The sequence below is a fragment of the Amblyomma mixtum genome, chromosome 5 (genome assembly GCF_055824585.1).
Source record: "Amblyomma mixtum isolate Tamu chromosome 5, ASM5582458v1, whole genome shotgun sequence".
Lineage (NCBI taxonomy): Eukaryota > Metazoa > Arthropoda > Arachnida > Ixodida > Ixodidae > Amblyomma > Amblyomma mixtum.
Window position 1 is genome coordinate 21,158,085 of NC_143016.1, and position 13,250 is coordinate 21,171,334.

Consider the following 13,250-nt stretch of genomic DNA (forward strand, 5'->3'; position numbering starts at 1 on the left):
TCCATGCTTTCGAACTCTCTTTCTACAGACTGTAGTAGTACGTCATTTCTGGGACAGCATTTTCAAAGTGCATCATGTAGCTTCCCGAAGCCTACGTAGTACCATTCGTTTTAAGGTACCGCGCTCCTCAACAAGGTATGGAGAAGCCAGGCGCTGTGTTTATGTTCCCCAAATTTTTAATGATTTGCCAGAGGAGGTGCTTTCCGCAACATCAAAAAAAGCGTTAAAAATCATGGTTCAGTCATTGTAACACGGTTCTTATTTGTCTAAATTTTCATGATCAGGCACGAAGTGTTAAATTACTATTGTGTTAACATAGGCTCTTGCAGTTTACTTTATCTCTTGTTGATGTCACTTACCTGAACAGTTACACCTTGATCACTACTCATTTCGTGTTATTGTTTTGATATGTTGTGTTAATATTATGCTCATATTTCATGTTTGTATTGCACGTCCGCCTGCCGACTTTGCCGGGCCTAGTCCCTCAAGCCACTAGAGGCTTTGACAGGCCCGTTTCTTTATTATGTATTTACTATGTGCAATAAAAGATATTATTATTATTATTATTATTATTATTATTATTATTATTATTATTATTATTATTATTATTATTATTATTATTATTATTATTATTATTATTATTATTATTATTATTATTATTATTATCGTAGGTGGATACTTTTTGGGGTCTAAGACGTTTGGAGTGGGATGTCTTCGTCGTGCAAGCTGTTCTTAAGCAGCACTGACCTAGTGCTTTCGAAACGGCCGCGAATATACCTATGTTGTAAAAATTCAAAATTAAACAAGGAGCTCTTCTGACGCTAATGCGCATAGTTTCGACTGATGAACAGACTACAAAACTTTCCATGAGCTTATCATATTGGCTGCCTCAAAATATACACTCTAAACACGAATTAGCCTATATACGAGCAAAATAGGAGCGAGCTCTCCTTTAGCGCACTTTTATTTTCGGGACAGGTTATGATGCCTGAGCACTGGGATAAGTTTCCATCACTGAAAATGCCTAACACTTACGGTTGGTAACGACAACAAATTCTTCTCTTCAAACAAGCGCATTTCTTGCAGTTACGAAGATTGTAACCGAGATTGCGATCTCCTCTATTTGCCGAACCCGAGGCCTCCGGTGTCGCGTTTTAAAGGCTCCCCAAGTGAATCAAGTTTCTATACTCTGCGCTGGAAATGTGCCTAAGCTGCCAAGAGTAAACATTCCGCCTATTCAGTGACTGAAATCTACTCCGGAACTTGGACGGAATACCCTGCCCCTAAAAGGGAGTTTTCTGGAGGACAGCTTACTTCCTATTTGCTCCCATATATTCTTATTCGTGTTTAGAGTGCATCAATTTCCTATCGTACCAGAGTCGGTGGCGGCAGCGATGATGCCGGATCCACTGAAGCCGAGGGGAGGCAGCATGATGGGCAGGTGGGTGTCGGCGATGGTCTCGGCCGAGTCATCCCGCGGACGCACGGCTGCCAGTGCCAGCACAGAAACCAGGACGCTGCCGAACACCAAGGCGAGGAGCACGACGAGCATGCAAGACATCTCCCAGGTTTCCTTGTCCATCAGTTCCTGAGCAGCGCGACGATGGTGAGGCGACGACAGTCCCCCGGAAGAAAGAGGAACAAGCAGCTGCTCCTCCGCAGAAGACCTAGGCTCGTCCTCAGGTGACACCCAGGCGGGACTCACTCGCACCTCTCGTTCTCGGCCGAAGGAATGCATAGTGTGAACAGGGGAACGTACCCAGGGAGTGGACACCTTGCAGGCACCTTGTGGTCAGTCACCGCACCGGGGACTACGTGGAAGGTTCTTTGTCGCCTTGCGATCTTCGCTTCTTCGCTTTGCGTGCGCCACGCGCCACGTTCTGTTCTTGTCGCCCTCACATGGCGCATACCAACCAGGGGGACTGGCCATGAAGCAGGCGGTAGGTGGCTTCCAAATTTTTTTAAACTGCATGCGGAAATAATTTGAGTTCAAAAATAACGGGATCAAATTTTAAGCTGTAACAGCTATGGTAGAATGTGTGGTAAATGGCCTTCGTGAGCTTAAATTCGGAAAATAAATAATGACTGCAGACGTTTGGATTCGAGAAGAAAGTTTTGAAAGGCAGAACGAAATTCCAGTTGCATTTTCCAAGCATAGGAGCGCCAACTGAAAGAACAACCACAAAAGACAAACACAGACCAAGTTTCTGAATAGGGATTTCTAGCAATAACCTTCTTAAGTGAAGCGGCGAAAGAAGACAATGCGGTATTAATGCTACTTCAGGATCAGCACAGGGAGAGATCACCAGGCAAAGTTTGTAGGGGTAAAGGTTTAGCAGCAGCATGTGACGACGACGTCGTCGCGTGAAACTTTTAGCTTGTAGGATAGCCAAACTTTAATTCTCCAAGGAAACATGGTGGAACCCATATGAAGACGAAGATTAGCTGCTGAGGCAGCAAATTCTCGTTTAGGAAATTTAGCCTCCGTAATGTATGCACATATCGAAAGGACATCATCGATTGGACTACTCAAAGATGCATTCGCTAAAGTGTCAGCAATTTCACTTAAATCTAGGCCTCTGTATTTAGGTGTCAAACAAGGCATACTGATTGTACATGCGGTGGTACCAGGAACTTGACCGTGCGTTGTGTCTGTGATTAAATAAACGGAGATAGAAAAAGTGCAATGATAATTAGTAATTACTATCACTGAAGAGAAAGACTCCGGATGGAAGCAACCTTTGATTTTATATGCATTACCCCACGTGGCGTAGCTTGCGATGCAGAACGTGTTGGCCACGCCATCGTGAACGATCACTAGTTAGCGAAGCAGCTTAGTAACTTCAGTACGTGTCATTTGCAATAAAGACGGAGGGAGAGCATTGATCGGAAAGCAGCAGAAGCAAAATACTGGGCCTTTCAGTACTCCACTTTAGTTGCTCGTTTAATAACAATTATTTCGCCACGATGGTATGAACGGTACTTTTATCCGTTCAATCATGCACCCTGATATCCATTAGCTCGTGTTCGCTCGATTGATAAAATTCGAGCAAAAACGTGCGTGAAAACTAATTACCTTTCGGCATACCTTTATCTTCTTCTTCACTCCTGCTGTTATTTGGAAAATGCTGCTCACCACGGTTTAAATATATCTGCCCAATTCTGACCAGAAGGAATTTTTGAAAATTCGGCGGACTGTTCACGTTTTTATTTCACGACGCTAGTTTCGGTTTTTTTTTTTGGCGAATACTATTTTCGATGGATGAAATACTTTTTTCCGATGACTCAATGAAGCATATCTCTGTGGTCAAAGCCTTTTAAAGTCTACCTTGGTATTTTTATCTTCCTGAACAATTTGCTTACCAGTAATTAGCGCGCAAACAGTAGTATACTTGGAGCTGTGCTTGTAGAAAAAACTGATGCACTCATTAAAAGATTTGCTCAGGTTAAATGAAGACAAAACGGAAGTGGAAGTTAACTTCTAAGACCTAGGCTGGCATATTATCGTAGGGTTGTCACGCTGCGCTGAGAGCGAGGCATTAAGTGGTCTGTGTGTTGATGACAGCGATGGAACTCAATTAACGTAATTAACTGACCAACTGTTCTAATCAGTTTATGCTAGCGAATAAACAGTGCACGTGTTATGTTTCTCGCGCTCCTTTTATCACCGACGGCACGCGGCTTTGCAAAGACGGTGGTGACACCGGACATTTTAACATATCCACAACAAACACGCCCTTTGACCTCCTTATGGGAAGCACAAACCCTACGTGGAGGTCCCAGTACGGGATCCCAGTGGCGGTGGCGGCCGCCCGGGCACGCCCGACTAAGGCTTGTTGGGCCTGTAAGACGTGGCAGCCGAGCAGGGTCGCCTCCCTGTCTTCCCGGGTGGGGTTGGGTATGGGGACAATGGAAGATCCCGCTCGGGTGTTCCAGGCTACGGTGGAAGATGCCGCGGCTGGAAACATCTGTTCCTTCAATTTTATTTTTATTACCAATAAATATCCGCAAACAAAATCTTGATCTTCAGCACCGCCATCGTGTGGCTCTGGAAACACAGAAACAAACCAAGGCAAGCTAATAGTACTGCGAAGCACTCAACGGACGCGGAATACTCGTACCGCAGGTAACGAATATACGTACAATGGTTCATGCCAAGCACTATGACTAGTGGTTACTTCATTAAATTGTGGTTTGCGCTTTTTTTTTAATATTGTTCCTACACAGAATCAGGTCTTATATGCCAACGTCATATGCAATGAATATAAAACGCTTAAATGCACAGAGCAGCCGATTACTCCATCAGTATGTTTGAGAAGTGTCACGCCAAAATTTCCAAGCAGAGTATAGATTTATACACAAGGTGTGCTCAAAACATTATACAAGTTTTTCTACCGGACAGCCGTAAAGCTGTTCGCTTTCTAATGGCATGCATCTATACGCATATCGGGCATATCGGGCAAAGGTGCTGTGGCAGTAAGTCTAAACTATATAAAGGCCGACTGCGGTATGCTCAAGGGCTGTGTAAAGTACACAATTTCGTTTCCTGTAGAACGCACCCGTAGGCGTGCCCGAGGCAGCGTCTGCCGTCCCAGCCACAGAAAGGGTCCATGAGACAGGTGGCACAGTCCACGGGGCGTTCGTCGCAGTCGTCCATGCGGTACTGAAGGACAGCGTCGTCCGAGAAAACGTACAGGCCCCGGTTCTGTGTGCAGCGTGATCGCCAAGGGTTTATGTGCAGAGCCGCACTCATATATCTACAGCCGCAGGCTCCTCATGCGGTATTTGACATCAAAACTAAAATTTATACGCTTGTCCGCATCAGAAGACCGCTAGAGTAAAAAGAAGGGTGGCTTCAGGCTGCTTGATAACGTTCCTTACTTCACGAAACTCTTCGTTATGTTGCTGCGACGATGAGCTAGCATGATGCTGACAATGGATCATTCTAGTAATGTCAGGAGTAAAAGTCACTGTTCTTGATCCTGACGCCTGGATCGTAACGCCGTCCTGCCTCGAAAATTGTCCTGTACTTTTTGCCTCGATTCTATATTTCACAACAATCAGCTCAAAAATGGGCTGTTTTCTGTGATTCAAAATCTGCCCTACAATGTCTTCAATCTGCCTTGAGACATAGCGACCATGAGCAACCCTTAGCGGAGATACGATATCTGCATCACCAGGCAATCGAATAAGATCATGAAATCATCTTCCAATGGGTATTAGGCCATAGAGCATTGTTGGTAACGCCTTAGCTGACAATGCTGCTCGATCGGCTCACGATACAACAAAAGTGTCCGCATACCATTTACAAGAGCTGACGCAGCAAGGCACCTTCAACTGCTCGCCCGAAACCTGACTGCAACTTCGTGGTCTGCCCCTCGAGGTTGGACACCCCGCTCGCACCACTTCAACCTCTTGCTTCAACATCATATACCATTCGGCCTCCCCCGCGGTGATACTACGCTGTTGTGCCGCCTGTGGCTGGGAGTGGCGTTCACAAACGCATATTCCCATCTCATATCAATGGCAGACTCTCCAGCGTGTGACCAGTGCGGTTGTGATGAAACGATCGGACACCCCCTTTGTGACTGCCCTCGTTTTGAGCGAGAGCGCGCTTTCCTAATTGCTACTCTGTACCGCTTGGACTCGCGTCCTTTAACAGAGTCCAACGTTCTGGGGCCTTGGACACAACCTTTCTCAGAAAGGAAAGCGGTGAAAGCGCTCCTGAAATTTTTAAGGGACTCGGGGTTGTATTCCCGTCTTTAATCCTTTAAGTTTTCAGTGCGCGCCCTCTGTCCCCGTGACATAGTGGCCGCTGGACACTTAGAAAACTCATTTCATTGCCGCTCTTTTTCCTTTTTTTTCCCTTTGTTCCCCTCCCCAAGTGTAGGGTAGCCAACTGGGCATCGCCTGGTTAACCTCCCTGCCTTTCCGTCCATTTCTCTGTCTCTCTCTCTCTATGTATAGTCCGCACGCGATTTTTAACCCATTCCCCGAGAAGGTTATTCGCCTGGCCCACTGACATACAGGTCTGTCATCCTGGGTCATGTGATCAGAAAGTCACGAGACATTACGTGATACTTTCTCACTATCAATAATGCTGACGCCTGATTTTGATCCTTCCAAACATAATTGTGTGATTTTCAAACGGTGACGCTGTACGTTTCTCGTTATGGCACGCATCCTGCTGTGACGACGACTGCGCGAAACTCTGCAAACCAGCTTTGAAAGAGCTATCGCTGCCAACAAGAAAGCAGTGAAAAACGGGTGTCCATACAGACCTCCACGGAAACCACAAGCTTGCGAATCTCTCCCGTGGAAACGCTGAACGCGTCCACCACTTGGGCAGGGGCGGGTGTCGTGCCCCCGGACACGATTTCCTCCGCCAGTTTCAGAACCAGACCATTTGCTGCGCAAAGAATATGGTCCTCAAAAAAAAGTTTCAGGTCTAGCCACATAATTCTTTCCTAACCAAACACCGGTGCGCTTTTACACAATACTACCGCAACACGGATTATATACTAAAAAGTTAAAAAAAAAGATACTGTTCGAAAAGAAGGTTTTAATTGGGCCACCCATTAGCAAAAGAAAAATTCCAAAAACCGCCGTCTTTCACGTTTTGAGCTTCCAGCTTATACAGCTCCCTAATTCCGCAACAAAACTTGGTATTCAAAGAGTAATAAGCATGTTTCCTCTAGCCTTTAAGGAGCAAAGAACCTAAAATTTGTTGCGCGTGAAGGCGTTAGTGTACAAATTTTCATGGTCAATTTTCTGGGCCTTAAAAACAGGAGATGGAATTTATAAGCATCACTCGCGTACACGAGGCGGTGACTGTCAGTAAGAAGTATGTTAAAAATTAGGATGTTTGTTTCCTCCGAGGAGGCTGTACTTATGCAGAACTCGTGAATTTATGGTTTCAGGGGCCCATTCCTTAGCTTAATCAAAAGCTATCTGCAGTTCAGGTGTCAGAGGGTTTCAATAAATAACTGTCTTTCAGATAACTTACCCATTCATTCTGGTGTACCTCAAGGAAGCATTCTTGGACCTTTGTTATTTAATATTTACATTAACGACATAATAAATATTGACACCACTGCCCAATTCATCATATACGCTGACGACACTAGTCTGTTTTTTACATCTGGTTGTGCAAGGGACCTGTTGGCTCTTGCGAACGCTGCTTTAAGCGAACTAAATCGATGGAGTTCATTGAATTCACTGTCTATAAATAAAAGCAAGACAAAGGCTGTACTTTTTCAACCTAAAAACAAAAATGTCCACATTGACGGCCATTTGCAAATGGGTTCCTCGGTTATCAACATTGTGCCATCCATTAAGTGCCTCGGGGTCGTATTTCAAGAGAACTTACTTTGGAATCTTTGTACAGACTCAGTTGCTAACAAAATCGCTCGTGTTGTGGGGATACTAACGAAACTTCGATTTTTTCTTCCCTTGAGCGTGAAAAAGCTGCTTTACAACTGTCTCTTCCTGTCCCATCTGAATTACTGCCATTTAGTGTGGGGAAACACCACAATGTCTAACATCACAAAGCTTTATCTTTTGCAGAAGAAAGCAGTGCGCGCTATCGCTAATTCCTCATATGACGCTCATACACAGCCTCTTTTCAGTGCCCTTAACTTACAGCCGGTCACCTCCATATATCGTAGTATTTTACTCAAGCGTTTCACTACTGCGAAAAAACAGAACACCAAATTCTTCGAGCATTTATCTCTATTGACAATGAGTTCTAACATTTACAACACACGTCACAGAGAAACATGGTACGTTCCTAAAACGCGCACTAACTACGGTCAACAAATGTTACGCCACACACTGCCATCTTTGTTAAACTCATTAGGAACTTAATAACAACGTAGCTCTCCTTTTATGGGCTCATTGTGGATTCGTTTTTTTGTTTTGTTTGCTTTGCTGTAGTATACACTGACGCCATGAATGTCTAACCAATTTTCTTTGCTTGTTAGTAACTTATTATTTATGTTTGTGAATTTCAAAGCTATTTTATTTGTATAATTTTATGCTTTCTGCTTTTTAAATCCTTTCAGCATTCTATCATTGATTTTTTTTGGCCGTATGTATTTCTGTTATAGCATAGAATGTTATAGAATGTTCACTAATACTTTTTTTTCGTTTATCCATTATTGTATCTTTGCGTCCTCTTTATTGTGCATAGTGAAATTTCTGTAGGGGGTACAGACCCCGTCAAGCCAAATCCATTTGGCTTTTTGTCTGCACTCCCGTCATCTGTACATGTATAGATGCAAATAAACTTGAATTGAATAACATGCAACACTACGCAGATCGGTCCTTCCCTACCACTGCTAGCAGTCTACCCGCGAACACTTACAATCATCCCTGTAACTGCCGGTGGCTTCTAATCAACGCTTCTCGGACGTGCTTTTGCCGAAGTAGTACGTTAACTGGGAACACAAAGTGCATTTCACGAGCACTTCGCAAACCTCGGAAAATCAAACAATACTTTGTGCCGCAGTCGCTTGCTACTTTCCGGTCTTTAACTTTTAGAATCAGCTGCACCTGTCTTGGCTGAAAACCTGACCAGGCTTTTCAGAAGAGGCCATAAAGTTTCAGAAGGAGTTTCCAAGCAGAAGGGATTTCGAAGCTCTTAAACCTCAATTTCGAAGGAAATCGTCGCGCATAACCAGAAGCAGTCCGTGTGCAGTGCTGACCAGTGGCCACGTAGCAGATGACCCAGGAGCCCCAGGACTCCTCGAGCACGAATGCAGCCACGGCACGGAATTCGATGCCCGGAAACGTGAAAAAGACCCGATCGTGACGCTGCTTGGGCGGCTCGGCGAGCAGTGGGTGCGAGAGCAGGAAGTTTGTGTCGGTGGGATCCAGCCTGCGGGAGTCCGGCAGGCACGCAGCAGCCGCTCCCGAGTAGTTGGACCGTTTGGAGTTTACCACCTTGCTCAAGGTGTCCCTGCTCAAGGACAACTCGAAGAATCTGGTGCCGTTGAATGCCCGTTCAATGTCCTCCCGCCGGAAGGCACACACGGCAGAGTCGGGGAAACCATGGCTGCAACGGAAGCATTGTGCCACGCTTTACTTGAATTACTTTTTAAACGCTGACACGTTCAAAAATAGGCTGCATGCTAGAAATCTTCAAAGATTTCTTCGGCCGCCGCGTTTCCCATGCATCAATTCCTGTGCTTACACGCCCCCTGCTAGGATCGCACTAATTAAACGGCCAGAAATGACACCTTGCCGAAAGTATTCTGGTAACATGGATTCGTTTTGAGCCATACACTAAGCAGGGTCCTGGAGGGTGAGTATAAGGCAAGAATAATTTTTGTTAGCGGCTCAAAAACACAGATACTCGCGTGTGTGTGTGTGCATGTGCGTGTGTGTCCGCGTGTGTGTGTCGGTTGGTTGGTTGTTTTATGGGGTTTAACGTCCCAAAGCGACTGAGACTATTAGAGAACCCCAGGTGGTCGAAATTTCCGGAGCCCTCCACTACGGTGTCTCTCATAGCCCCAGTCGCTTTGGGACGTGTGTCTGTCTGCGTGCGTGTGTGTGTGTGTGTGTGTGTGTGTGTGTGTGTGTGTGTGTGTGTGTGTGTGTGTGTGTGTGTGTGTGTGTGTGTGTGTGTGTGTGTGTGTGTGTGTGTGTGTGTGTGTGTGTTTTATTGGGGTTTAACGTCCTAAAACTTCCAGGCTATGAGGGACGCCGTAGTGAAGGGCTCCGGAAATTTCGACACCCAGGGGTTCTTTAACGTGCACTGACATCGCACAGCACACGGGCCCCTAGAATTCCGCCTTCATCGAAATTCAGCCGCCGCGGCCGGTATCGAACCCGCGTCTTTCGGATCAGCAGCCAAGCGCCGTAACCAATGAGCCACCTCAGTGTGTGTGTGTGTGTGTGTGTGTGTGTGTGTGTGTGTGTGTGTGTGTGTGTGTGTGTGTGTGCGTGTGCGTGTGCGTGTGCGTGTGCGTGTGTGTGTGTGTGTGTGTGTGTGTGTGTGTGTGTGTGTGTGTGTGTGTGTGTGTGTGTGTGTGTGTGTGTGTGTGTGTGTGTGTTGGGACTGGGCCTCCGAGCCAAGAAGCGGTCGAGGCGACGGTGAGTGAAACGACTTTTATGTACAGTATGTACAAGGGCTTTTACATGATACAAGGGCCAAGAGCACCACGGGCTAGCACAAAGAAGAAGGGCGGCCCCGGCGGCGAGCGTAGCTCAGGCGTGATGGCTCTTCTGCTGCCCGTCTGCTGCTCGGGTTCAGCGCGGCTCCGTTTTTAAAGCCGCCGGTGTCCGTTGGGGCAGCCAGCCGTTCAAATCCTCCAATCAGGTCACGGCGCTGGCCACCGTTCAAATTAGACGAATGGTTGAGAAGCGCCCGGCCGTTGAAGGCTTCCAGACAAGAACGGGCGGCCGGCGAAGCGCCGCAGGTGTTCGAGCCGACGGAGAGGAGGGGGAGGAGGAAGGGTCCGCACCAGGCGCCGGCGAGGCGGGATGATTCGCGCTGCAAGCCGCGACATGTCCGAGAGAGTCTGGGCCTGCTTTGAGCGACGGCGGGCGCGCAGCGCTGGTTTCCAGAGAGGCCAGCCAGCGAAATGTGGGCGCCGGCACAACAGCACAACCGCCGCCAGACAATGCGCCACGAAGACGAGCTACTTTCGCGTCGCTCGGATGCGGGTCGCGCTCGTACGCCAGGCTCCTCCATGTTCTCGTCCGGTGTTCAGCCGCAGGTAACTCCAGGCTCCTTTCCGTGTACAGACCCCACTCGTCAGGACAGGATCACTGCTCCGCCGCCTTGTCGCCCAGGTGCCTGGACCAGCTTCGCTCGGCCCTTCCGAAGAGCTTGATCGTTCTGCATGTTGCCAAGAACTGACCGACAGCAGACAACACCCAACTCGAGCAAGTGCCCTCCGTCACCCGCCAAAACGCCAGACTTAAAGGTCACAAAAACTCCGCTAGCAGTAGTTCTGTCCCCTTTTCGCTCCCTCTTCAACAAGAGACACATGTGGGATACCGGAACTCTAAAATCAGAACTCGAACAAAGTGTCAAACGCAAGCAACACAAGGAATATAACGAATGTAAATTGGGTCCCTCGAGATCATTTGGGCAGGAAAACAATCGGCTGAGGCCACAAATGAGGATATCAATTTTGCCCCAATTTACGAGCGACCTAAATAGCTGCTCGCGAAGTGACAAAATGTAAGCCACGAGGCGGTCAAAGGCAGCCTTGCATAGAACGCACGGCTTAGTACGTCTGTGTTAACGTTCAACTCGGTTCTAACGGACGCTAAAAGGTACCCGCTACAGCGGAAGCTAATGACTCTGCCTCTTTCACTGTGGCTGCGCTTTTTTCTCTCTCTCTCTCTCTCTGTACTTGTCCTTCCAGTTTTTACGGGAGGTACAGTACGAGAGCTTTTTGCTTTCTCTTACTGACGACTTATCCCGTTCTTTGCGCTTCACGCGCCACTCGCGGCGTTCCATTGCGAGTGCGCAACGCTTCCGGTGGGACCGCTCTTTCTCTTTGTTCGTGGTGGCAAGTGAGGCCCACGAGTCTTCAATTTCTCGCGCACCCTTTTGCCTCTCCGCTCGACGTCTGGTTCCCATCTACACGGCCTTTTGATTTCACACCTACCGAATAGAGTTATCCTGACACGTGGCTTTCCATCGCGATAACCGTACCTGGCCGAGCGCTTAGGCGGTTTCTTCTTGCCTATTTTCCTGACCCTGTCACTGCGGCCCCGCGCAGTCTTTCGCTTTTTGAGCCGTACACGCGTTTTATCTGCGCGCGTGCCGCTTTCTGTGGGATCGCGGTTTCTTCCCTGATTGCAGCGGAAAGCGAGAGACTTCACGAGAGTACGCGCTTTTGCGCGTCTTGCTGTCTTTGTGCTAGCGGCAAGATTCTCTCTTGTCCCGCTCCTTAATTTTTCGCCTCCCGGGCAGCGCTCTCTTGAATCTCGGTTTGCTGCCGCGCGAATGCTTGTATGCTTTCTTTTTGCAGTTCCGTTTCCGCGCGCTTGCCCTTTCTCTCTTTTCGGCAGCGCCCGTCTTTCTTATGCCTGCCGTTCAACTCTCGCCGGCACCACTCTTTCTTTTGCCTGCCTTTCACCGTCTTTCGGTGACAGCTCTCTCTCTTGAGCTTGCCTTTACTGTCCTTTCGGCGGCAGCACTGCTTGTCTATCACCTTGTGGTGATAGCTCTCTTTTCGGAACTGGCTGTTACTTTCCTTCCGGTTGCAGCTTTCTTTCTTATGCTTGCCTTTCATTTTTTGATGGCAACAGTGTTTCGCTAGCTGGTTCTTCGAAAGCACATGCTGCTTCCGTAGCCTAGGTTCCTGCTCTCTGACAATACCGTTCTGATTGTTAGCCGATTCACCTGCGCTACCTAGATCAGGCCTGTCTTTAGCGCCTTTACTAGCGTCCTCCAAACTACGTTCTTCCTCGTCAGCCTCTACGAGTGCACATTCGTCCTCATCTTTCTTGGATGGAAAGACGTCGACAGCTGCCATGTCGTCTGGGAGGTTCTGTACTCCACTGTCGTCCAGCACCTTGGCTTCTACAGGCGCGGACGAACCAGTGTTTTCTCCTGACATTAGTGTTGACATGCAGCTCGCGTCGTGCTCCTGACGCGTTTCAGCCGATTGCGGATGAGGGTCGGCTCTGCACTCAGTCGCGATGTTCCCGCTACTGCAGCTGCTTTCTGGAATGTCGCAAAGCTCAGAGCAGTGCGAAAGCACGGGACTCGTTTCACATCGCTCGCCAGAGACACCAACGAACAACTCAGCGTCCGTAAACTCTACATGCACCCGCTTCTGTTGATCGTAAGTGTCAGGTTTCTGCATTTCTGCCGAACGCGCTGCACAACACGGTGTGCCGTCCTCGTTTACTTCGCTTGCGTCGGCGCAGGCGTTTTCATTAATGTCCTGACGGACGTCCTCTCTGCCCTGTTCGGGAACTTCTCCTGCTTTCGACACGCTAGGAGATCCGCTTTCGGGTAACTCCGCCACAATTTAAATGGGCGAGACCTCTGTAAGTGCATCGTCCGATGCTGTGACTACGTTATCCGATGGTATAGAGGTTTGCTCGGTTGGCGAATGCGGGGCAATTCCCACTGTTACAGCAGCAGTTACATCTGCCACGTACGGACTACCTTCCTCTGTGCCGCACTGGCAGTGCTGCTCCACAGCGACGCATTCTATCTCTTTGTCACGATCTTCCAACCCTTCAGATTTCGAGCCACTCTAAAATGTCGGCTTTAAACT

The 13,250-nt window shown here is 47.9% G+C and overlaps 2 protein-coding genes across 2 annotated transcripts in view; both read right to left on the reverse strand.

Annotated features, from left to right (window-relative positions):
- LOC149341472 (semaphorin-2A-like) overlaps positions 1 to 1,778 on the reverse strand; it is a 34,793-nt gene extending 33,015 nt beyond the window's left edge. Inside the window, exon 1 of the mRNA XM_089546668.1 lies at positions 1,375 to 1,778. Coding sequence (XP_089402794.1) covers positions 1,375 to 1,738 — 364 coding nt within the window. The 5' untranslated portion in view covers positions 1,739 to 1,778. The remainder of the gene's footprint in view (positions 1 to 1,374) is intronic.
- A 2,735-nt stretch (positions 1,779 to 4,513) lies between these two features.
- Positions 4,514 to 13,250, reverse strand: part of LOC149341473 (semaphorin-2A-like) — a 40,489-nt gene continuing 31,752 nt past the window's right edge. The window contains exons 13-15 of the mRNA XM_089546669.1: positions 8,706 to 9,055; positions 6,282 to 6,409; positions 4,514 to 4,705 (exon numbers count right to left, since the gene is read on the reverse strand). Coding sequence (XP_089402795.1) covers positions 4,514 to 4,705; positions 6,282 to 6,409; positions 8,706 to 9,055 — 670 coding nt within the window. The remainder of the gene's footprint in view (positions 4,706 to 6,281; positions 6,410 to 8,705; positions 9,056 to 13,250) is intronic.